Source organism: Cetorhinus maximus, chromosome 14 (genome assembly GCF_964194155.1).
Source record: "Cetorhinus maximus chromosome 14, sCetMax3.hap1.1, whole genome shotgun sequence".
In the NCBI taxonomy this organism is placed as follows: domain Eukaryota; kingdom Metazoa; phylum Chordata; class Chondrichthyes; order Lamniformes; family Cetorhinidae; genus Cetorhinus; species Cetorhinus maximus.
In genome coordinates, this window is record NC_135892.1 from 32,904,625 (window position 1) to 32,929,016 (window position 24,392).

Below are 24,392 nucleotides of genomic sequence, written 5' to 3' on the forward strand. Positions count from 1 at the left end.
TTCACAGGAGGTGCACAAGGAGTTCAGTGGATGCAGTGTATTTTTTTTTTAAAAGACGCCGTAGTAAGAACTGGGGGGACGTACACCGAATGTACTGAATTGGACGGAGCGGTTTGTTGCTTATTATGAAGGACGGAAAAAGGCTAAAGGGGGAAGGATCTGAAATGATAATAAACCTCAACTTGCTTTCCGCTGAGAGACGGCTATATCAGCGAAAGAAAGCCCAAAGAGATGAGCTGTCCACGGGCTCCATGTTCGTCCATTAAACTAACTCATCATCGAGCGATACAAACTTCACTGGCATCTTGGGGGCCTCTACAAACCAGCGGTTTCACAACAAATGCGGCCTGCTGGGTAAGCCGGCGGGCGCGATGGCGCATTACCTTGATCTTGTTGAGGACGCCGCTGTTCTCCAAGGTTTGTACCAGCAAATCCCGCAGCTCCGTATCCTCCTCCGCCGACATCTTACCGGGACAACCAACCAAGCTTCGCTAGTGCTCCATTCGCAACGGCTCTTTAACAGCGCTATTTTTTTCTTTTTTTAAAAAAAAATAAATGATTTATGGAGTTGGGCGCAATGTTTTCTTAATCATCGTCGGTACGTGCGTTTTTTTTAAAAAAAATGTTGTTAACGGTTAAGGCGATTTGGCGAAATGTAAGGCGCGAATGGAGCACTAGTGGTAAAGGTCAGTTAAATGGAGCGCGCGAGTGGAGCTGGAGGTGGCGGTCAGCGGCTCGCGGGCGTTGGGCCAGGCGCTGCTGTCTCACAGAACCACAGCAAGTAAAGAGCTACCTCGCGTCTCATTTAAAATGTCATTTTATAAGTGCCACTGTTATCATTGTATTTAGTCCTACTCTTGTATTTGCCAAATTGATTTGTTTTGAAAACGACATGTCCTTTTGCAAAGCATCACAATCGACTCCATTTAAACATCTATCGAATTATTTTTGCGACGAAAGTAACGGTGTAATTGTCATTATATTATCACTTCAAAATGATTCAGGAACTATGTGTTCACGCCTATATGTACATAGGTATCCAGAGTACCACATCACATACTTTTTCTGTCCATTCTTCTATCTCTCATTCTTAATCTCATCTCTTTGCCAAAGAATAGTCATATTGGACTCGAAACATTAACTCTGTTTTATCACTCCACACTTGCTGTCAGACCTGCTGAGTTTTTTCCAGCACTTTGTTATAATTTATTTAACATCCACAATATTTTGCTTTTATTTTGTTTTCGATACCTTTATTTAAATATAATTTATTTTGCATACCCTCTGAGTTCACTTTGTCCACAATGCCCATCTCCTGTGCACTGGATTCTGTTGTTGACCACCCAATTTCTCCTCCTGGTTCCCCTGTTAGCTGATATTGACAACGGATGTCTCTTCAGGTGGTGTTCCTCTCTCAAAATCTGCCATCACCCCTCCCAAAAAAAAAGTCCCACCTTAAACTACTTCTCTATCTCCATTCTCCCTCTCCTCCCAAAAGTCCTTGATTGTGTTGTCGCCTACCAAATCTGTGTCTATCTTTCCTGGAACTCCATGTTTGAATCCATCCAATCAGGTTTCAGCCCCTGCCACAGTACCAAAACAGCTCTTATCAAAGTCACAAATAGCATCCTATGTGGCTGTGTCCAAGGCAGCCAGCTCTTCTTGTCCTGTCTGCAACCTTTAATATGGTTAACCATACCATACCATCCTCTTCCAGTAGAAATAAAAATACCTGGAAAAACTCAGCAGGTCTGGCAGCATCTGTGGAGAGGAACACAGTTAATATTTCGAGTCCGTATGACTCTTCAACAGAACTAAGTAAAAATAGAAGAGAGGTGAAATATAAGCTGGTTTAAGGGGGGAGTGGGACAAGTAGAGCTGGATAGAGGGCCAGTGATAGGTGGAGATAAGACAAAAGGACAAAGGTGGTGATATTGTCTAAGGAATGTGCTAATTAAGGGTAGAAAGCAGGACAAGCAAGGTACAGATAGCCCTAGTGGGGCTGGGGTGAAGCAATCAAAATAGGCTAAAAGGTAGAGATAAAACAATGGATTGAAATGCATTTAAAAATAATGGAAATAGGTGGGGAAAGAAAAATCTATATAAATTATTGGAAAAAAAGGGGGGGATCGGCAAGGGGGTGAGGATGGAGGAGAGAGATCATGATCTAAAATTGTTGAACTCAATATTCAGTCCGGAAGGCTGTAAAGTGCCTAGTCGGAAGATGAGGTGCTGTTCCTCCAGTTTGCGTTGAGCTTCACTGGAGCAATGCAGCAGGCCAAGGACAGACATGTGGGCATGAGAGCACGGTGGAGTGTTGAAATGGCAAGCGACAGGGAGGTCTGGGTCATGCTTGCGGGCAGACCGAAGGTGTTCTGCAAAGCGGTCACCCAGTCTGCGTTTGGTCTTTCCAATGTAGAGGAAACCGCATTGGGAGCAACGAATGGAGTAGACTAAATTGAGGGAAGTGCAAATGAATTGCTGTTTCACTTGAAAGGAGTGTTTGGGTCCTTGGACGGTGAGGAGAGGGGAAGTAAAGGGGCAGGTGTTGCATCTTCTGCGGTTGCATGGGAAGGTGAAGCAGCATTTCACTTGCACTTCCCTCAATTTAGTCTACTGCATTTGCAGCATTGTAAGCCTCTTCTTTTAATCTAATACTATCCTTAACTTCCTGAGGGAGCCACAGATGGGTCTTTCTCACTGAAGTTTTGTTTCTTAATGGAATGTATTTTCTTTAAAGATTTTGAATTGTTTCTTTAAATGTTCTGAGCGATGAGGAAAGATTGGATAGGCTGGGGTTGTTTTCCTTGGAGCAGTGAAGATTGAGAGGGGACCTGATAGAGGTGTATAAGATTGAGGGGCATAAATAGGGTGGATAGGAAGGCACTTTTTCCATCAGTAGAGGGGTCAATAACCAGGGGGCATAGATTTAAGGTAAGAGGTAGAAGGCTAAGAGGGGAGCTGAGGAGAAATTTTTTTACCCAGAGGGTGGTGGGAGTCTGGAACTCTGCCTGAAAGGGTGGTTGAGTCAGAAACTCTCGTAACATTTAAGAAGTATTTAGATATTCACTTGAGTTGGCATAGCCTCCAGGACAATGGGCCAAGCGCTGGAAAATGGGATTAATGTATTCAGATCTTTGTTGACTGGCGTGGACACGGGCCGAATGGCAGCCTTCTGTGCTGTAAACGTCTTGAGTTTCCCACTGTTCAGTTACCTCAATACCTTTTAGTCTATTTACCCAATTAACTTTAGCCAGTTTTCCCCTCATACCTATATAATTGGCTTTGTTTAAGTTTAAGATTCTTGTTTGCGATTGGAGTATGTTACTTTCAAACTTAACTTAGAATTCAATGGTAGTATGATCATGATTTTTCAGTGAATCTTTTACGACAACATGACTAATTAACTCACACAGTACTAGATCTAAGATGGTTTTATTCTAGTTGGTTCCACAATATATTGCTCCAAGAAACTGCAATGAAAATATTTGACAAACTCATCTTCTAGACCACTCTTGCCAATTTGATTATCCTAGTGTATATGAAGATTAAAGTCCCCCACAATTATTACATTGTCTTTGTTACAAGATCTAATCATTTCTTGTTTAATGCTCTGTCCAATGGCATAGCTACTGTTAGGGAACCTATAAATTAGTCCCAACAGTGTTTTCCAACTCTTACCATTCTTAATTTCCACCCATACAGATTCTACTTCATGATCTTCTGAGGTCAGGTCCTTTCTCACTAATGTCCTTATGTCATCTTTAACTATCAGGCTACCCCCCTCCTTTGCCATTGTCTTTCTGAAATATTGTGTACCCTGGAAAATTTATTTCCCACCCTTGATCATCTTGCAAGCAAGTCTCTGCAATGGCGATTAAATATAAATCATTTACCTCTATTTGTGCCATTAGTTCATCCATCTTATTGCAGATGCTTCGTGCATTTGGATAGAATCCTTAATTTCAATGTTTTTTACTTCGGTTCCCTATGTCCTTATTTGCCGTCATACAGTTTTTGTTAAAGTCTCTGTCCCTTCTTGTCGCATTCTGCTTGGCTTTACCTACATTGCAATGCTGTTCTGATGCCTTGACCTTTCTCTTTGGATTCCTAAATCTCCCTTCACTGAAACTTTCCTTGATGCATCTCCTCCTCCCCCCCGCCCCCCCCCCCCAAACCCGTTAGTTTAAAGCTCTAGTTATTTAACTCTCTAATCTGCTTGATCCTATGTCAGTTGGTGCATGGCTCAGATAAAAATCCAGAGATGATTACCTTTGCCTTTGTTCTGCATTTTAATTTCGACCCTAGCTCCTCAAATTCTCTTAGCAGATCATTATTCTTGGTGCTATCTATGTCCTTGATTCCCACATTGACCACGATAACTGGATCCTCCCCCCTCTCACTCCAAGTTCCTCTCCAGCTATGAGGGGATATCCTTAACCCCAGCACCAGGTAGGCAACACAACCTTCAGTGTTTCTGGTCGTGGCTGCAGAGAACAGTATCCATCCCCTTGACCATACTGTCTCCTATCACTATCACATTCCTCTTCACTTCCCTCCACTTGAATGGCATCCTTCACCATGCTGTCATGGCCAGTCTGCTCATCCACACAGGTAGCAATCACCTCACACTTGGACAGAGTCAGGGGCTGAGGCTCCTCTATCACTACCTGCTGGTTTCCCCATACCTGCTTGACTTGCAGTCACACCCTCCTGTCCCTGACCATTGACCAATTCTAAGGTTCTGCCTAACCTAAGTGGTGTGACTGCCTCCTGGAACAAAGTCTCCAGGTAACTCTCCTTCTCCCTAATGCCCCGCAATGTCCACAACTCAGACTCCAGCTCAGCAACTCTGGGCTGAAGTCGCCCAAGCTGCAGACACTTACTGCAGATATGGTTGTCCGGGATTGCAGTACATTCCACAGAATCCCACATGCTGCAGTGATGGCACGCCATCAGCCCTGGTGTTTTTATCCAACCATATTTATTTAATTAGTCAATTAGTTAATAATTTACACAAAATAATAAGTTGCATTCACCTAGCTTGGAGACAAAGGAAGAAAACTCACCAACTACTGGAGACTGAAAGAAAAAATTAGAAAAAGGAACACCACCTTCCCCCTTGGCATCGAATTCTCACCTGAACCAAACTAAATTTCACTCCGGCGTAGTTTCCTCTCCATGTGCACCCATACATTGTTTGAGATTCAAACCTGTATCAGAATGAATGATATAGAAGCAAAATACTGTTTCTCTCTCCACAGATGCTGCAGACCTGAGTATTTAACACTGTTCTAACAAGAGTAACTTCTTAACTTCTTGGAGCTGGGAATCAATCCTTGATTCACACCTGGCCTCCTTGATATACACTGTACATAGCCAGGGTGAAATGAGGGAAAAGAACGATTTTTTTCTCCCTGTTATGTATGAAGCAACTGTAAAACCAAGATTGGCCCACTCTTGTTGTGGATCCTACGAGAGATAAATAGTCTCAGAATGTATTCCCTTAGTTCATTAATGTATCAGCACCCCTCTCCATTGATTCTAAACAATATTTATAAAACTGAGAACATTATTGTCAGATTTTTCCATTTCGTTATCTTGCCTATCTATCATGAAATGAAAGAACACAATGGACAAATAAAATGAGTTGGAAAGATAGGATTGGCGTCAATACCCAAACAACTACCTCATAAGTGCAACTGAAGAAATACAATGAGCTTTGCCTATCACCTAGCAACATTCTTTGGCAACTGTGGAAAAAAATCAATTTACAAATGCACTAACCTCTCCAGTTCACAATCTATTATTTGGAAACGCCAGTTGTCTGGAAATTTTTAAGCTGACCCAAGAAACTCTCAGCATCATTTTAGTACAATACTTTAGGAGCAGAAACATGGAAGATACAGTATTTGAATAAGAAAAAAATATTATTACTATATAATGTTTAGCACTGATATGTTTCTGGTAAATATTTATATCTATGGTGTTTTCCATTTCTCTCTCATGGTTAGGCATTCTAATGTCATTCTATAATCCAGAAAATTCCCAAATCCAGAAAAGACTTGGTCCCAAGCATTCCAGACTGTAGAGGTTACAGTGTACATATTGTATTACAGTCCAATGTCATTGATGCTAATACTGGACAGGAGTGAGTTCCAGTTATTGAACAACATGGGTGTGCATTTCAGCATCACTTTTTTACTCATCTCTTGGCTCCCATGCTTCCAACTATTTCTATAGGTATTGCTGAAAAAAAAAGAGACGTGTCGAAGCATTTTGTCTTGCACTCATCAAGACACTTCGCAAGAATACAAATATAAGGAGAAAATAACAATTTATACAGTATGAGAAGAAAGTGCTGATTGGTTGGCAAGTGGACTCTGGTAGAGGTATTGCCATGGGGAATACATCAATGGTGGTGCCTGACAGTTAACTGCCAAGCATTGTTGAAATTTAAACCAGGTAACTTGAATCTGATTGGTCAAGGCATTGCCCTGAGGGATGAGTCAGTGAATTATTCCTATATGTGTGCTCTCATTCTTTTAAGATTGAGAATGTTTACACTTGCCCGTACATCTGGGTAAACTTTTGTGTGGCAAGGAAAGAGAGGACCTTTTCAGATTATCTTAGCTATTGGTTCCAACCTGTGTAACAAGTCCTCCTGGCCTTCAGAAAATAACACACTACAAAGCCTTTTTTAAAAATGTTTTTGTTGACAAATAACAATTATTAATAAAACATAAGTAATAGTATTTTTGCATTGGTTAAGTTTAACTAGTTCCTTGTTGCAAATTTTTGTTATTATTATCGTGTAATAAAGTTTTTTAACCTAGTGACTCCTTTCCCACCAGCTAGTGAAATTGTTCAATATAGCTAAGCTTCTTCAGAACTTATGGGCAGATTGTCTTTGAAGGTCCTAGATAAGCTTAGGGATTTGAAAAAGGCTACTTGATAAATACCTTAAAAATTTGACCTGGGACCAAGTTCTTCTTGTCCCAGATAAAATGAAGATTTTGCAAAAAAAGAGAGGTCTACATAGCAAGCACAAAACATTGAAAGTATTCTTCTCTTCAGCATTAATATTTTTTGACTCGATTATGAAAAATAAATGAATCCCTTGAGAATCATGCATGGCTGACTTCACTAGCAGTGAGAGGCTTCCCTGTTGCCACATTGCCTTTTTTGACCATTTGCCCACAAAAAGCATGAGGAAATAGCTCTCTAAAGCTGTATTTTAAAGCAAGTTTTTAAAAGAGTTCTGAAATGATAAGGTGCTAATGAGATAGCTTTGAGGTTTCTTTGTAATCTGTAAATAAGTAAATTGGTAGCTTGTCTCAGTAATCAAGAAACATCTCACATCCTATGTTGGAAGTTTCTAATCCAAGCGTTCAGCTGGGGTCTATCAGACCTTCCCCTTCTGGATATGAATAACAAGAGACAAAACACAGTCACTGACATTGATAGGCGGTCAAGTTTTTGAAATAGAATGTGAAGCAGTCCGGTATCAGAAGTTGGAATTCGGGAGAGAGTAGGCTGAAATTATTTTAAGTGTGACAACCTACTGATGTGGGAAGATATGTTGTACTGAATGAATCAAGAGAGACCGAACATACCTGAAAAGATTTGGATATGCAGTTACTATGGCGAAGCTGATGGTGCCCATCTTCCCCAGAGAATAAAGAAGCACAACATCTAGGACAGTCCATGAGATCTGGTATGAAGGCCAGACTCAAAGAAAGTTCTTTAAATAGAAAACTGACCAGAATCAATGAGCACACACATCAGTAAGCTTATATTTATCCCAATAAGTTGAACACTAATTTGTTTTTCTATTTTCTGTGTTGTGAAATAAATTATAATAAATTCACATGAAAAGTTAGTTATACTTGGTGATTTATACTTGGCCTCATTTCTCTGAAGTGCTCATCACTATCTTGCAGAAGACAGAAGGAACGTATATAGCAATATCTGGCGTATAGTATCCAACCCCCATTAAATAATTTGTTTGCCTTTATAGTGGATTTGGGCTGCAGTAGCAATGTTTTTGTCTGCAATTCAAAATAATTAATTTGTGTGAAGTAGCTTGTTTTGAGATCATGCTAAATAAATATATGCAAATTTGCATATAAATCAAAGCATTCTATTGGGGTATTTGCTACTTCCTGCTACAGTTGGCACCTTATGCCAAGTGCACAACTGACAGGAGGGAAACACCAATGAACTGAAAAAAGGTGGAACAGAGAAATGGCAGCCTGAGCAAATGCTAACAGTCTTGCCATCATTACCATTGCAAAATCTAGGCCTTAAGTGACACCAACTCCATTTGTAACCATTACTCCACTGAAACTGGCGGCAACCTTGGCAGACTGCACAACTACAGAATAACAGGGAAATACTGCAGTTGCTGTCAGTGATGCTACACTTCTCCAGAGGATGCGTTGTTAAGGCACCTCCAGTCTGCAATCAATGGAAAATCAGTTGAATTGATGAGAACTTCCACACTTGCACTGTTAGTTTCTCTGTAAAAATAAACTTGAAAAAAGTACATCTTGTTAAAGGTGTAATTAGGATTTTAACAGATACTGACTTCATAATTACTGCGAAGCATCCTTACTGCCTCTGAAAAGGTAACTTTATTTTTGTAGAATGTAATTTCTCCTTTATGATGCAAAAAAATCTTAAAGTTTCATATTTTAGCCTCTATCTTAATCCACTCACTTATTTTGCATTCTGAAATATTTTAAGTGAAAGGATTCAGTGCTTTTCCTCGTTTATGCTGTATGAATGCTTTAACGTGATTGGCTGCTTACCATGTTTGCTGACAGTATTGCTGCTGACACCTGAAGATCCCATTGACTTTGTGTTAGATTTAAACTACCATCAGAAAAGGGGGAAAACCATGCTTCAGAGCTCACTAGATCATTTTGGGCTGCTTTCTTCAAAGTCATAGGTGACTGCCCATTGCTTTGCCGTTAACTGCAAAATCCAGCCCAATATAATGACCTGGATTTTGTGGTCAGAGGCAAAGGAGTGGCACTCGCGTTTGGTATGCAGACAACAGCCCAAAGATTTTTGTGAGCTTTCAAGAGTTGCAGTCATTGGGTGTTTAATTCAGTGCAGCACCATCTGCAGGGGATCTGTGGCACATATGAGCAAGGCTATTAAGCCAACCACGTTGAAGAATTCTAACCAAGACACAAGAGTCCAAACCAAGAACAATAACTTACATTTATATAGTGCCTTATAAAAATGTCCCAAGTTGCTCGCTGGACAATTATAAAACAATGACATCGAGCCACATAAGGAGATGACCAAAGCTTGGTCAAAGAGGTAGGTTTTAAGAAGTATCTTAGAACCATAGAACACTACAGCACAGAAAACAGGCCATTCGGTCCTTCTACGCTGCCAAAATATTATTCCGCTAGTCACATTAACCTGCACCTAGTCCATAACCCTCCAGACCCCACCCGTCAATGTATCTAATTTATTCTTAAAACTTAAGAGTGAGCCCGCATTTACCACGTCAGATGGTAGCTCGTTCCACACTCTCACCACTCTCTGAGTGAAGAAGTTCCCCCTAATGTTCCCCCGAAACCTTTCCCCTTTCACCCAAGGAGATAAGAGAAGTAAACAGCCAGAGACATACAAGGAGGAAATTCCAGAGCTTGGGACATAGGCAACTGAAGGTATAGCCACCAATGGTGGAGCAATTAAAAGTGGGCATCCTCAAATTAGATGAGCGTCAGGTTTCTGAGGGTTTTGGGGCTCAAGGAAATTGAGATAGGAAGGGGCAAGGCCAAGCAGGGATTTGAAAGCAAGGCTGAGAATTTTAAAATCAGGATGTTGCTTCACCAGGGCCTGGATTTTTCCTCAGGCGGGCGGGCGCAGAGCTGATCGCCGCCCGTGATTGGCTGTGCACCGCCATTTTATGCAAACGGGTCAATTAATGTCCACCCAGCGTAATGCGCAGCTGGTAGCACTCAGCGCTACATGTGCAGGCGGGGGGAGGAGGGAGAGTCGGGGCCTGCACTCTTTTGCGTGGAGCTGCCTCAGGGAGATTGAATGTATAATAAAATCATGACAGAAATGATTTAAAAATTTATTCAAACATGTCCCCTCATGTGACTGTGTAGATGAGAGCAATGCATTTGACGTAGTCTACTTGGATTTCAGCAAGGCTTTTGATAACGTTCCACATGGGAAACTGATAACGAAGGTAAGAGCCCATGGGATCCACGGCAATTTGGATCCAGAATTGGCGGAGTGGCAGGAAGCAAGAGGGTGATGGTTGAGGGGTATTTTTGTGACTGGATGCCTGTGTCCAGTGGGGTTCCATAGGGATCGGTGATGGGTGGTATATATAAACGATTTAGACTTGAACGTAGGAGGGTTGATCAGTAAGTTCGCAGATGACATGAAAATTAGTGGGGTGGTAAATAGTGAGGAGGATAGCCTTAGGTTACAGGAGGATATAGCCAGGCTAGTCAGATGAGCTGATAGTGGCAAATGGAATTTAATCAGGATAAGTGTGAGGTGACGCACTTAGGCAGAACAAACAAGACACGAGAATACATGATGAATAGTAGGGCCTTGGGAAGTACTGAGGATCACAGGGATCTTGGTGTGCATGTCCACCGGTCCCTTAAGGTAGCGGGACAGGTAGATAAGGTGGTTAAGAAGGCATATGGGATACTTGCCTTTATTAGCCAAGGCATAGAATATAAGAGCAGGGAGGTTATGCTGGAACTGTATAAAACGCTGGTTAGGTCACAGCTAGAGTATTGCATGCAGTTCTGGAATCCGCATTATAGGAAGGATGTGATTGCACTAGAAAGGAGGCAGAGGAGATTTACCAGGATGTTGCCTGGGCTGGAGAGTTTAAGTTATGAGGAGAGATAGGATAGACTGGGGATTATTTTCCCTGGAGCAGAGGAGATTGAGGGGGGACAAGATTGAGGTGTATAAAATTATGAGGGGCAAAGATAGGGTAGACAGGAAGGAACTTTCCCCCTTGGTGGAGGGATCAATAACATGGGGACATAGATTTAACGTAAGGGGCAGGAGGTTTAGAGGGGATGTAAGGAAGAATTTCTTCACCCAGAGGGTGATGGAAATCTGGAACTCACTGCCTGAAAAGGGTGGTAGAGGCAGAAACGCTCATAACATTTAAGAAGTATTAGGATGTGCACTTGTGATGCCATGGCATACAAGGCTATGGGCCTAATGCTGGAAAAAGGGGTTAGAATAGTTAGGTACTTGTTTGACCGGCGCAGACTCGATGAGCCGAAGGGCCTTTTTCTTTGCTGTAGACCTCTATGACTATGACTGTGTAACATGAGTTGGGACACGTTTGTAAAGGTGGGAAAAATTTATTTATTTTATAAAAGCTTCAGGAAGCCTCATCCCACCCATGGATGAAATTTCCTGAAAAATGCAAAAGCCGCATGGGCTTTTCACCTGCCCGCCAACCTTAAGGTTGGACGGGCAGTGTTCTTAACTACTTTAATTAATTTCTCAATGGCCTTGATAGACCCTTAAAATTTCAGTGGGAGCCGACTCCGGCGCATGTCCTCCGAACAAAATATCACGATGGCGCGCAATGACGTCAGGACGCATGTCCAACGTCATCGCGCGTCATTTTACATGTCGGCATGTCGGGCCCACCCCCGCACGCCAACCGGAAGATTCTGCCCCAGGAGCTAAGGTAGGTCAGTGAGCACAAGTAATAGGTGAATGGAACTTATCATTAATGACATGGGCAGCAGAGTTTTCGATGACCTCAAGTTTACAGAGGTTAGAATGTGGGAGACCAGCCTGTAGTAGAACAATAGACAAATTATGCACAGAAAGAGGCCATTCAGCCCATTGTGTCTGTGCCAGGAATAATATGTTGGAATAATCAAGTCTAGAGGTAACAAGGGCATGAATGAGGGTTTCAGCAGCAGGTGAGCTGAGGCTAAGGCAAAGTCAGGCAGTGTTACGGATGTTTGGAGCAGGGACTGAAAACAATGACTTCAGTCTTCCCATTATTTAATTGGAGGAAATTGCTACTCATCGAATAGTGAATAGTGTAGTGCCAAAAGGATCAGTGCTAGGACCTCAGCTATTTACAATCTATATTAATGACTTAGATGAAGAGAGAGAGAGAGCAATGTATAAAAGTTTGCTGATGATACCAAGCTAGTTGTTGTGAAGTAGGACACAGCCTGCAAAGAGATACAAGCAGGTTAAGTGAGTGGGCAACAAGATGGCAGATGGAGTATAACGTAGGAAAGCGTGAAGTCATTTGCTTTGGTCGTAAAAACAGAGAAGTAGAATATTTTTTAAAAGCTGTGAATCTTCTAAGTGTTGATGTCCAAAGAGACTTGGATGTGCTTATACAAGGAATGCAGAAAGTTAGCATGCAGGTGCAGCAAGCAATTAGGAAGGCAAATGGCATGTTGGCCTTTATTGCAGGGGAATTGGCGTACAAGAATAAAATAGTGTTGCTGCAACTGTACAGGGTTTTGGTGAGATCACATCTGGAATAGTGTGTGCAATTCTGGTCTCCACATTTAAGAAAGGATGTACTTGCATTAGAGGCGATACAATGAAGGCTCACTAACTTGGTTCCTAGGATGAGCAGGTTATCCAGTGATGAGAAACTAAGTAAATTGGGCTTATATTCTCTGGAGTTTTGAAGAATGAGAGGTGATCTCATTGAAACCTACAAAATTATGAAGTAGCTTGATGGGGTAGACGTTGAGAGATTGTTTCCGCTGGTTGGGGAGTCTAAAACATGGGGACAGATTCAGGATAGTGCGCAAATCATTTAGGACCAAGATGAGGAGAAATTACTTCACTCAAAGGGCTGTGAATATTTGGAATTCCCTACCCCAGAAGATTGTCAATGTGGATGCTCCATTGTTGAATACATTTAAGGCTGGGATAGAGAGATTTTTAGGGTTTAAGAGATATGGGGAGTGGGCGAGAAAATGGAATTGAAGCCAAGATCAGCTATGCTTGTATTGAATGGCAGAGCAGGCTTGATGAGCCATATGGTCTACTCCTGATACTATTTCTTGTGTTCAACCAACGGTCAACTGTCTGAATCTGACACAAATGCAAAATACTGCAGAAGCTGGAAATCTGAAATTTAACAGAAAATGCTAGAAATACTCTGCAGGTCAGGCAGCATCTGCAGAGAAAAAAAGTTAATGTTTCAGGTTGATGATCTTTCATCAGAATCTGATAACTAGTTTGATTGGTTACTAAAATGTTAGAAAGAGTTATAAAATGGTTGTTTTCTTCCAAATTGGAACTTTAAAGATTTTACTCAGTCAACAAGAATTGTAGTTTTGATTTGGGCCTGCGGAGAAGGTGAAGACAGGATTTCTTTTCAGCATAGTTTGTTAAAGCAGCATTGTCAGACAGCTCTTCCCACCCACAATATTATCTTTTGGAATGACTGTCCGTGAACATACAACACCATATTCCTGAGGGGAGAAGCACTCACTTTGCAGATAGATTTTGCCACATTCAATTTTTTCACCCTTACCTACAAAAAAAATCTCTTTTCTGCTTCTCACTTCCTGGCCTGGTTCACAATTGCTACTCTAGCATAGTAACGATGGAGCAGTGGTATTGTCCAGAGACCCAGGGTGTTACTCTGGGGACCCAGGTTCGAATCCTGCCACAATGGTGGAATTTGAATTCAATAAAAATCTGGAATTTAAAGTCTGATGGTAAAGGTGATTGTTGTAAAAACCCATCTAGTTCACTAATGTCCTTTAGGGAGGGAAATCGGTCGTCCTTACCTGGTCTGTGACTCCAGACCCACAGCAATGTGGTTGGTTCTTAGTTGCCTTCTGAAATGGCCTAGCAAGTTGTAACAAACTGCTATGAAGTCACAAAAAAAGGAATGAAACTGGCGGACCACCACCCAGGAAATGGCAACAGCAATCTCAGCCCTGTCGACCCTGCAAAGTCCTCCTTGCTAGTGCCAAAATTCAGGGAGCTGTCTCACAGACTAGTCAAGCAACAGCCTGACATAGTCATCCTCACGGAATCATATCTTACAGATAATGTCCTAGAAACCACCATCACCATCCCTGGGTATGTCCTGTCCCACTGGCAGGATAGGCCCAGCAGAGGTGGCAGCACAGTGGTATACAGTCACAAGGGAGTTGCCCTGGGAGTCCTCAAATCGACTCTGGACCCTATGAAGTCTCATGGCATCAGGCCAAACATGGGCAAGGAAACCTCCTGCTGATTACCATGTACCGCCCTCTCCCAGCTGATGAGTCAGTGCTCCTCCATGTTGAACACCACTTGGTGGAAGCACAGAGGGTAGCAAGGGCACAGAATGTACTCTGGATGGGGGACTTCAATGTCCATCACCAAGCCATGACTTTGCAATATGCCTTTACTGCCATGACTGTTCAAATGCAAGGCCAGAATGAAATAGAAATGCAGTTGCACCTTATTGTAACACCAAGTTAATTGATCAAACTTTGCTTGTGGCATCTCACAAAGTGTAATTGTATACAAGTATTTTGCATGCTCAAACGGGGTGTTACATGGTATTTGATTGGTGCATTGAGAGTTTCCAACTACATTTAAAAAGGCAAATCATGTTGAACAGGTCAAGAGCACTCTTTAGAGTTCAACAAACTGATTAAGTTCAAAAAGGATTACTTGAACAATGAAAATCAATTTATTAACTTTATGTATTGAAATGCCATTTAAATGTCAAATTTTAATTCAAACACCTGTAATCCACTGTTGTTTAAATCCTGAAAGAAACCAGCAACACAGAATAGTAAGGATTTAAAAAAAGAGCCCTGTCAAAGATTAAGTGTATGTTATCATCTGAAAAGATCTTTAATAGCACAGGCAACAGACCAAAGCAAGCTTTAGAAACAACTTAAATCAAGTGATTGCTTAAAAAAATACACATTTTCAAAAGTGTGATAAATAAACTTTAATTACATTCATATTACACATGCATTTTTTCAACAGTAGGTGGGACAATACTCTAAAAATCCAATGTTGCATGGCTAACTTACGTGGTGGTCTGTGCATTAGGCGCAACATATTCATTCCTCAACCCCAGAAAAAAGTATGTTTATATGTGAAGCTACCGAGCAGAATGTTTCACAACAAAAAGTGAAGCTGGAAAGGAGTTTTAAAGAAAAAAAACTCTCCTCCCAGATACCTGCACAAGATAAATTCTCCAGCACAAAACAAAGCAACATTGAGCTGCTTACAGCCAAACATTTATTTTTATATCATTAATTTTACATACTAATAAATTACAACCGACAAAACTTGGCTACCAAAGTTTATATTCCACCTCCACCCCGCCCCCCCCCACCAATTACACAACTGACAATTCCCTTCCCACAAAGGAAATATACTCATCCCCTCTCCATTGCTTTGTAATAAAGAACTCAAATACAAGGGATGTTTAACAATACAGACTACAAGAGTTACAACTGCTAAGGATGTACTTCAGTAGTTTAAATGCTCACATTTACTCCCTTCTCAACAAAGTTTTTGTGTACCCTGAAACACATCTACTTAGTTTGCACCATCTGCAGACAGGTTGATTGGTCTGGAAAAGGTACTACAATAACGTTGGGTATAGGGACTTTGGGAAATCAGCATAATTTGAAGCTGCTTTATAGCATAAAAGGATTATGTTTGTTATATTTTGCAATGGAATATTAAGCTGATTTCAGTTCTGACCCTCTAAAACCTCAATTTCCAATTGGTTGCTTATTTTTTGATGTAATGTGAATGCATTAGATAAAAAGTGAACAAAATAATTGCAAAATTTCATTTCCACATGAAGGGGCAAAATAATTCTCTATGAGAACTAAAAGTAAGACATACTGCCCAATATATATGCACTTCTGTCTTACTAAACAATAACCTGAACTGGCCAGTTTGTTAATGTTGGTGGGGGGGGGGGGGGGGGGGGGGGGAGAGGGGGGGTGGAATACTCACCGTGTGCGCAGGAAATGATATAGGTCTCCCTAGATCCTTAGCGGAACTTGCACAGTCCACTGACAATTTCTGATTGGCAAGTAAAAGCAAAAGTGCATTAATTTTACCATTGTTCAAGAAACATTAAAAGCGATTTGTACATCCAAGAATATTAACATCCATATGCACAGAAGTTAAAATTTATAGCCATTAGCGATTGTAAAAAAAGGATCAAGCAATTCTGCACACACCTACAAATCAAAAGGCTCTTAGTATATTTGAGAAGACAATCAGATAATGACAATGTACTGAAGAGATAGCCAAATCTCATTTCATGTATAATAACTGGTGTGGCCTTCTAAGATTTTCCTACAGATTCATCACACATCAGAACTCTGGATGGATGCACATGCAGTTAGTCTGTTGCAAAGACACTACTAATTAGGAATGTCAGCACTGGTGTTGCGGTTCCCATATTTGTGGTGGATGATCAGTAGTACAACTCCCAGAAAGAAGCAGATGGAGCCAACAGTGATGTAAGCGATCCCAAGGAATGGATTCTTTCCTCCCATCCAAGAAATGGTGCTCAAGATCATTCTTTTTCGCCCATCAAAGCTGTGCACTGGATAATCTGAACACAGTATAGGAAGACTATGGATAGTAAGTACTTAACTTGAAACTTCCACTTCTTGAACATTGGCTTATTTAATCAAACCTGTGTTAACTTTGAACACATTAAATCCCTCTTGACCAAAATTTAATTTTAAAAATCTCTCGTTCTACATCATTCTGTGCCACACATTTCTATGCTGATAGCCGCAAGGAACTGCCCAGCTTTCTGTACTGTTTCATTTTAAATAGGTCACTCGTAGCATACATATGAAACATGGGGTTATGCCATCAGGCCGTCATTCTCTTCGGGGAAGTGCCTAACCTCTGCTATTTGACCTTGAAAAGCATCAAATCTGAACCTAATCCAGTCCTTGCTCAAAAGGCACTTTACAGCAGTGATCACAGAGATTAGGAGGGGGAATCCTGGCTAAGACAATCTGTAAAACCCCAACAAATTAGTCGATTCAGCCGAGACCTGGGATCAAATCAGTGAAATTATAATGCAGCAGCATTTTGAGTATTCATGCAATATTTAATGGCATATTCCATTTTCCAAAATTAATTTCATTTTTGGCTGGGTTATAGATTTTACTTCCGCCTGGTGAAAGAAACAAGAAATTTAGCTTTCATTTGAAAAATTAGAATAGACTTTCACACCGGCTGTCTTTATTCCAAGGTAATTGGCATGTTTCACCATTTGTGAACTGTAATCATGCTTTGTACAGTTTAGCTACTATTGCATATTCTCTTTAAACTTCTCTCAGACAAAAAAGGTAACATACTTTGAATGCACAAGCCCGTTTTCAGGTTGGGAAAATTGTCTTTTTATAACACTTCAGTTGGGGGTGATCAAAGACTTTGAAAAGCTCAAAGGGAGAAACACATCTTCAAGGGTTTTCCATTCCTTTGTCACTGTAACCTTTCTCTGCTATTCCAGAAAGGTTCAGAACCGATGCTGTGTATTAAAATGATTGACATAAAGGAATATCAGTCAAAACTGAATTTACTACTTTCCAGTTTGCAGCCCAGCACCAAAGCTACCAATAACCAGCATGATACCGAAGAGCATTATTTTCATTGTCCTCTGCAACAACACATCTTGAAGATTCCAAGAGGTTTTGATCTGCAGAGGAAAAACTGTCTTCCTGTTTGAAATATTTCTGCAGTCGCATGTCTCTGCAAAAAGATTATTTTTTGGAAAATAAACTACAATGGGATGATGTTAAACCTATTGCACCTGCTGAGAACAGAGCAGAACTGGCCTCAAAATAGGGTCAATTGCCAAACGAGGGTCATACAGACTCGAAACGTTAACTCTCTCTCCACAAATGCTGTCAGAGCTGCTGAGTTTTTCCAGCATTTTCTGTTTTTATTTCAGATTTCCAGCATTCGAAGTATTTTGCTTTTAATTGCTGAACATGTGGCTAGTGCTATTTTGAAAGGGAACTACCTTTGAGCATCCAAAGTCCCTGGTTCAAGCTGCCATTTTAGACTGGAACTGGTCTCAGTGTGCATCATGCAAGCTCTGATCATTCTCTTGGGGTGATAGTTTTACAGTGCCTCTCTAGCTGCAAATCTGGAATTATTTTGAAGCATTCTTCTGGGCCCCACAAAAAAAATGTGGGTAGCTGCTGTCCTAGAACCCCGCACTTCCTCCCACTCCCATTCATTCCACCAAAGCAGGTAACAAACCATTAGAAAAATACAGAATTTTCTTATTATACTATTCGGAAACCAAAGTTCATAACTCTCCATGAATATTTCACATTTTTGATGGCAGTCCTAGAATGTTTATCAAAAAAATAAAAAACTGACAAATGTGATTTCAGTGCAGATTTCACCTGTAGCAGCAAAATTCAAAGTTTACAATTTTTAACCAAAACACTCAAATACAGTTCAGCAAGAACTCCCAGAATGTGTCCACAATGACAACATAGCACACATTGTTTAGTTTACAAAACAAGTGTTGGGGCTTTGCAGAACATTGTATTTATTCATATTCAAAAGTAACAACTTGCATTTATAAGGCATCTTAGTATAGTACAACATTCCAAGGCGCTTCACAGGATTGTTAGCAATCAAAACTCAACATCAAGCCACATAGGAGATGTGAGGAATCTTGGTCAAAATAGGTTTTCTGTGATGTTTTAAGGAGAGATAGGGAGAAATAATGGAAGAAATTCCAGAGTCGGTGCCCATATGGCTGAAGACACAGCTGCCAATGGTGGATTGATGAAAATCTAGCATGTGGAAGAGGTCAAAATGAAAATTTTACAACTAATCGACAATAGGTTCCCTAAAGAACTTTTTGGGAAAGCACTTTGCCACTCAACACACTGCAGTATTGTGGCCATCGACCAGCACTTTCTACTCTGCCCCATGCAGGATATCCAAATTTAAATTGCTGTTGCGCAGCAAGAAATCCACACTACCCATCAGAAACCAAATTAGTGAACATCTGTTTGCCAGCTCAAAAGTGGTACTAATAGAGGGTGAGTGGAAAAGATATGCAACTTTTGTCCGTGTCACAAAACAACAGGAGAAAATTCTTCATGAAATTAGAGAAAATTACATGCAAACTTAACATTTTTTTCTTTCCACAATTCAGATGTGCAGAAAGGATCTCTTTTGATAATCAATACTGTAACTTACAAAATTGATCAGTTGTTGATTTTATGGTTGAGATTAAGTCACAGTACCAGCTTTTTGGATAACACTGGGACAAAGACCTATTTGCAAGTACAAAATGCAATAAAAATACAACAAATTTAAATGGACCGACTTTCAAAATTCCTACTCATATGAGCACTGATGACCAACTTAATCTGTGAATTTCCTTTCCACCAGACACTTAATCTGATACAGCTTTACTGCTAAGTATTGGCAGGCCTGTAATTTGTACCAATGATTGTTGATACAACTTTTGTATTCCTTTACTTTCCCATTTATCAGCGTAATGTGATAAGAAAAGTGAAATCATAGGCACTAAGATGAGTCAATATGCAGTAACAAAGGGCAGTATGAACAGGTTTTATTTGGCTTGGTGCTGCAAACCTTTAACTGTTGTAAGAAAGTACGTCCATATGTACAAGATTGCTATTTAAACAAATGTGGATCGGTATTCCAAGCACACATCCTCAATAGAACTTCAAGGAGAAGATGAAAATGAGAAGCAGATGGAATCTTTATTTTATATAAAAAAGGATACTGTAGGTAACTTGCAATGTGTAGTTTCCTTGTTGCAACGTAGGAGTCAATGAATCCTTCTTCTCAATAAGTCTGTACAGCTTGCGAAAAGTGGGTAAAGCTGCAGTACGCATCCACACAATGAAATCTTCATTGATAAATCCATTGTTATCCTTATCAGCTGGATCCAGTTCATACACTGGCTTTGGCCAGTTCACAGGTTTTGCAGTGTCTGTAACATATTCCCAAAACAATTTTATATCATGTATAACTTGACCAGTTCCACTTGAGAACTTTTGAATTACGAAATTCTTTTTGGAAAATTTTGAATTAAGTGGTCAAAGATCTTGAGATAGTTATGGGTGAAGAATTTCTTTTAATACAATCTTAAGTTATATTCAGAAAGAACTAATTGTCCCTTATTATGTGTTTATTTTGTGATTAATTTTAGGATTTCTGTATCTATTATTTTAACTGGAAGCTCATTCCTCACGCTGATCATATACTGCAGAAATTCAATTTGACTTGTGTCTTACTGTCATAGCTTAGGTAGAAATCATGTTCCAGAACTTCTCTATTCATTATCTGAAGTAGAAGGTTGACTTTTATTCACCTACTTTCAAGACTGAATGATCCATATTCTCCAGTGTTTCAACCCTGTTACAATATGAATCAACCTACTGGCCATCAACAAATGGTACAATGATTGATGCTTTTCAACATGCTAAACCACCTTCAATTCACATTATTGATTTCTGATTCTCCTCTGCCTTAAGATAACCCTTACTGCATTAGTGTGATATTTATATTCCCAGGGCTGTAAGTTTTCCTACTTAGCAGACCTTTTTGCACAGTGAATTCACACCTACTAAAAACTGGGTTGAGACCAACTAATTTACTGCCAACCACAGACCAAGCTACATCGCATCAGACTCAAACCCGGAAAGGTAAAAGAAAATTGTGCTTGCCCCACGGTACCATTTAATCCTAGCTTTACTTGATTTCTTAATTATAGGTGAAACATATAGTTACTCTTCAAAAGAATTTTGCAAATAATATTTTAAAGTTAAGGTATTCACTGCTGAACAATAATATATCAAGTTTTCATGAACTTTAAATAATTTCCTGGGTAGAATTTACACAAAAACTTTACATTGAGTCAAGAATATACCAAACGTTGAAGTTAAATTACCTTTAAAAATGGTTGATAAATTGGAATCCCCTGTTGGGTTCCTGAACTTGACATTCTTGTCTGTCCACCATGCAATACCTTTCTTGATCAAAGGAATCTCACTTCGCGTGCCATTGTCCATATAGTACAGTACCAAAGTATCTAACAATCAAAAACCAGTAAAGATCTGAGAACTCTACGAGAAAAATTTAACAGATAATTGTCAAGTCTTAATGCAGCTGTGTGTTGTTAGAGCATCAGTTCAGGTACCTAACAGTATTTTAGCTAATAAACAATGAAAACTGGAGGGAAACAAAATAAATGAGGATTTTTGTTGTTATGAGAAATTTGGAAAACATAATGGAATCAAGACTGGACAAAATAACTTTCCCTCAATAGCTAAGTGGGTAAATGCACCTTGTAGAGACAGGGGTGGGAGGGGCAGTCAGACTAGGTAGATCCTGTGCTCAGCCACGAGCAGGTGCTGAGGCTGTGGAGGGAGCACTGCCGCTGCCATTGGACATCAAAACAAGGAAAAGTCAGCCAAGGATTATGGGCATTGAAAATGACCCTTGCTGGAAGTTAATTTGAGTGATGTCAAGGTTTGGCTTTACTGTGATGCTGTTGGTCAAATTTTCAGTCACACTTGGTGTCCACCCTGTCTCATGAATCAACAATGATCATCTCAGCAAGATACCAGAGATAGTCCGGCAACAGTCATAACATTCAGCAGAGATGGAGGGGGAAATCTACTTACTTAAACATTTTGCTGTCTGTAAAACTGTACATCACTGATGATATTATAAATCTATTGTAGTGAGATTGGAGCATTACTGATTGATCTATGTGTACCATGTGGCATTGCAGAGAAATCAGATCTCAACAGTGGTCCAAGTGAATCAGATCATTAGATTTTTTTGGAACTATTTGTTCTCCAGTCCCTGTTAATCCTGCAACCTAGCATTCTATTTACTCCACCTGGTCTCTGCCCTCTCCCCAACCAATTACAAGGCCTCTGCTAAAAGATACCTTTTTCGCCACCAGTGCATCAGTTCCAATTCAGCTTTTCCAACCTGTTCCCAGATCTCTGTTCTGCTCTCTCTCCCAGGCCTGAATGTCCCCAGTACTTAGTCCATTTCAGCTACCACCAAATCCTGTACTCTCTAAGACCTAAACATCCTGCAGCATCTCCCCAGGCAGTCTCTTTACACCTAATCCCAAATTCTTTCTGCTCACCCTAGATCCCTGCTCTGGCCAGGTACTCATGCTCTCATCTATTTTCTTGCATGACCAGTATTTTAGCAGATAATAGACAACAGTATTCAGATGGATTGGACCATCACAAAATAGTGTGAAATAAAAATAGAAAATATTCAGTAGGTCAGGCATGAATTAACATTTTGGATCATTGCCTTTTCCTATGGGGTGGTAGATTAATTAGAACTGGAGCACTGTTAGCACAGGCGGCTTGAAAGGGGCTGGAGCAGTATCTATGACCAGAGGGCTTGGAACTGGTTGGGAAGAGAGCAGAGGCCAGGCAGAGTGACGAAAGGTCATCAATCTGAAACTCTAGCCTGGATTTTGACTTATCTAAGCCACCACCGTTTGGCAGAGGGTGTGGTGAAGGCACAGGGAATCTGGAAGTCAGGGTTTCTGACAGGCTGTGGTTTTCAATCAGGCAGGGAGCATGTTGATAGAGGCCAAAGGACAAGGTAGGCCTGCACTGGGTGTGGGGTTGCAAACCTCAGTTGGGTAGGCGGGCTGGGGGAGCAGGGAGAACTGAAAGCCTGAGAAAGGAATCAGAGATGAAGGGGAGGAGGGGTCCAAGTTCTGAGGAGGTGGGGGGTTGTCCTGGGGTCAAAGGCCTGTGGGTATGGATCAGTGGCTTCGATGGTGGAGGGAGAAGTGCCCAGTTGCAGATGGTTACTCAGGCAGGCACACTGGGCACAGCAGTTAAGGAAAAAGACACTTATACCTCCTGGATCCGGTACTTTTCAGTCTGACGTAGCTGCCAAGTGTCTAGAGGCTTGGGAAACCCTTGGACTGGTCTAGTCACCTGCCCAACTTCCTGCCTCCATTAAAGGCAGATGTGGATATGTTGGGTAAAAGCAATATACTGCAGATGCTAGAAATCTGAAATAAAAACAGAAAATGCTGGAAAAACTTAGCATCTGTGCAGACAGAAACAGAGTTAACGTTGAGTCTGTATGACTCTATGACTTCTTCAGAGCTGAAGAGTCATATGGACTTGAAACATTAACTCTGTTTCTCTCTCCACAGATGTTGCCAGACCTGCTGAGTTTTTCCAGCGTTTTCTATGGATATGTTGAAGTCAGGGACTGATTTTCTTTTTAAGACTTCAACACTCCACCAGACCCAAACCCACCTCCATAGGGTCTGCCTGGTTTGCTGAATATTTTCAGTACTTCATTTTTATTTAAGATTTTCAGCATCAGCAATATTATGCTTTTGACAAAATAGTACAAGTTCCTCTCTTACAGCTTTCAAAAAGTTGAAATATACAAGTTCATTAAATCAATAATATACATACAGGGACACAATGAGAAATATACAGAAAAGGACAGACTGATAGAAAGAAAGACAAAAAAAAAGTAAAGTTAATTGACAACTGGCGCAATAAAATGAGAGAGAGAAAGAGACACACAAACAGGGGAAAGAATTAGAGACTAGAGTAGCAGACATATGTGAAACACTTTTTATTTTGCCCATAAGCAAAACCACAGGAATTGAATTATTTACTATTTTTTGATAGCCAACATTCTGAATACCACTGTCCAATACTTAAAACAAATGAGTGGCCTACTGGAGTATTGGTTGGGATAGCTCAAATACAGCATGCACCATGTAGCAAAAGCTATAACCAAGTGAAAAGTAAAATACCTTCACTATGTTTAAATTAATTGGGAGTCCAGTCTCCCCATTATTTTGATTGGGGTTTCCAACATAATTCCTCAACTTGGAGTGTTTCCCAGCAATTTGCTCCACTGTTCTATAAAAGGGCATTGGGAAGTGCACATGTGGGATACATCTTCACTGATCCCTTACTTTCATTCGAAGTGGCTCGCTTCCACAGGTATGCTAAATAAGTCTGAATCTTCCTTCACCTTAGCATGCTGTGCCACAGGCCACCAAATATTTTTGTAATGTAATATATTGATTTTGCTTTCTAACACACAGCAGTGATGTACATTCACAGGTTCCTCTAACAGTAAGCATAGCACATACAAACTATAGAATCCAATTTTTATTTGATTATACAGAGAAGGTCTTGTGCACTTACATACCATTAAACAGACTGTTTGCAATAGCTCCACAAGGGGCAATAGGTAGTCCATCAGACACACGATATGGCTCACATTCCTTACTGGGATCCTGGCGGGTTGGGGGAAAGGTGATTTAAGATTAAAGGACTGTAGATATCGCAAAACCA

The 24,392-nt window shown here is 40.6% G+C and overlaps 2 protein-coding genes and 1 long non-coding RNA gene across 7 annotated transcripts in view; 1 reads left to right on the forward strand and 2 right to left on the reverse strand.

Annotated features, from left to right (window-relative positions):
* The window catches only part of cep43 (centrosomal protein 43), a 112,126-nt gene extending 111,545 nt beyond the window's left edge, over positions 1 to 581 (reverse strand). For 4 of the 5 annotated variants that reach the window (XM_078556759.1, XM_078556757.1, XM_078556758.1 and 1 more), the window contains exon 1: positions 384 to 580. In XM_078556759.1, the coding sequence (XP_078412885.1) occupies positions 384 to 464 (81 nt within the window). In that variant the 5' untranslated portion in view covers positions 465 to 580. Of the gene's footprint in view, positions 1 to 383 lie in introns of all 5 variants that reach the window. The other variant, XM_078556760.1, reaches the window with a different exon arrangement.
* A 14,369-nt stretch (positions 582 to 14,950) lies between these two features.
* Positions 14,951 to 24,392, reverse strand: part of LOC144689575 (cell cycle control protein 50A-like) — a 31,480-nt gene continuing 22,038 nt past the window's right edge. Inside the window, exons 4-7 of the mRNA XM_078556761.1 lie at positions 24,247 to 24,334; positions 20,963 to 21,103; positions 19,793 to 20,002; positions 14,951 to 16,603 (exon numbers count right to left, since the gene is read on the reverse strand). Coding sequence (XP_078412887.1) covers positions 16,410 to 16,603; positions 19,793 to 20,002; positions 20,963 to 21,103; positions 24,247 to 24,334 — 633 coding nt within the window. The 3' untranslated portion in view covers positions 14,951 to 16,409. The remainder of the gene's footprint in view (positions 16,604 to 19,792; positions 20,003 to 20,962; positions 21,104 to 24,246; positions 24,335 to 24,392) is intronic.
* LOC144689576 (uncharacterized) lies at positions 16,494 to 19,361 on the forward strand. The gene is made up of 2 exons (XR_013578663.1): positions 16,494 to 16,632; positions 17,602 to 19,361. It is a non-coding gene; the product is annotated as an uncharacterized LOC144689576 (long non-coding RNA).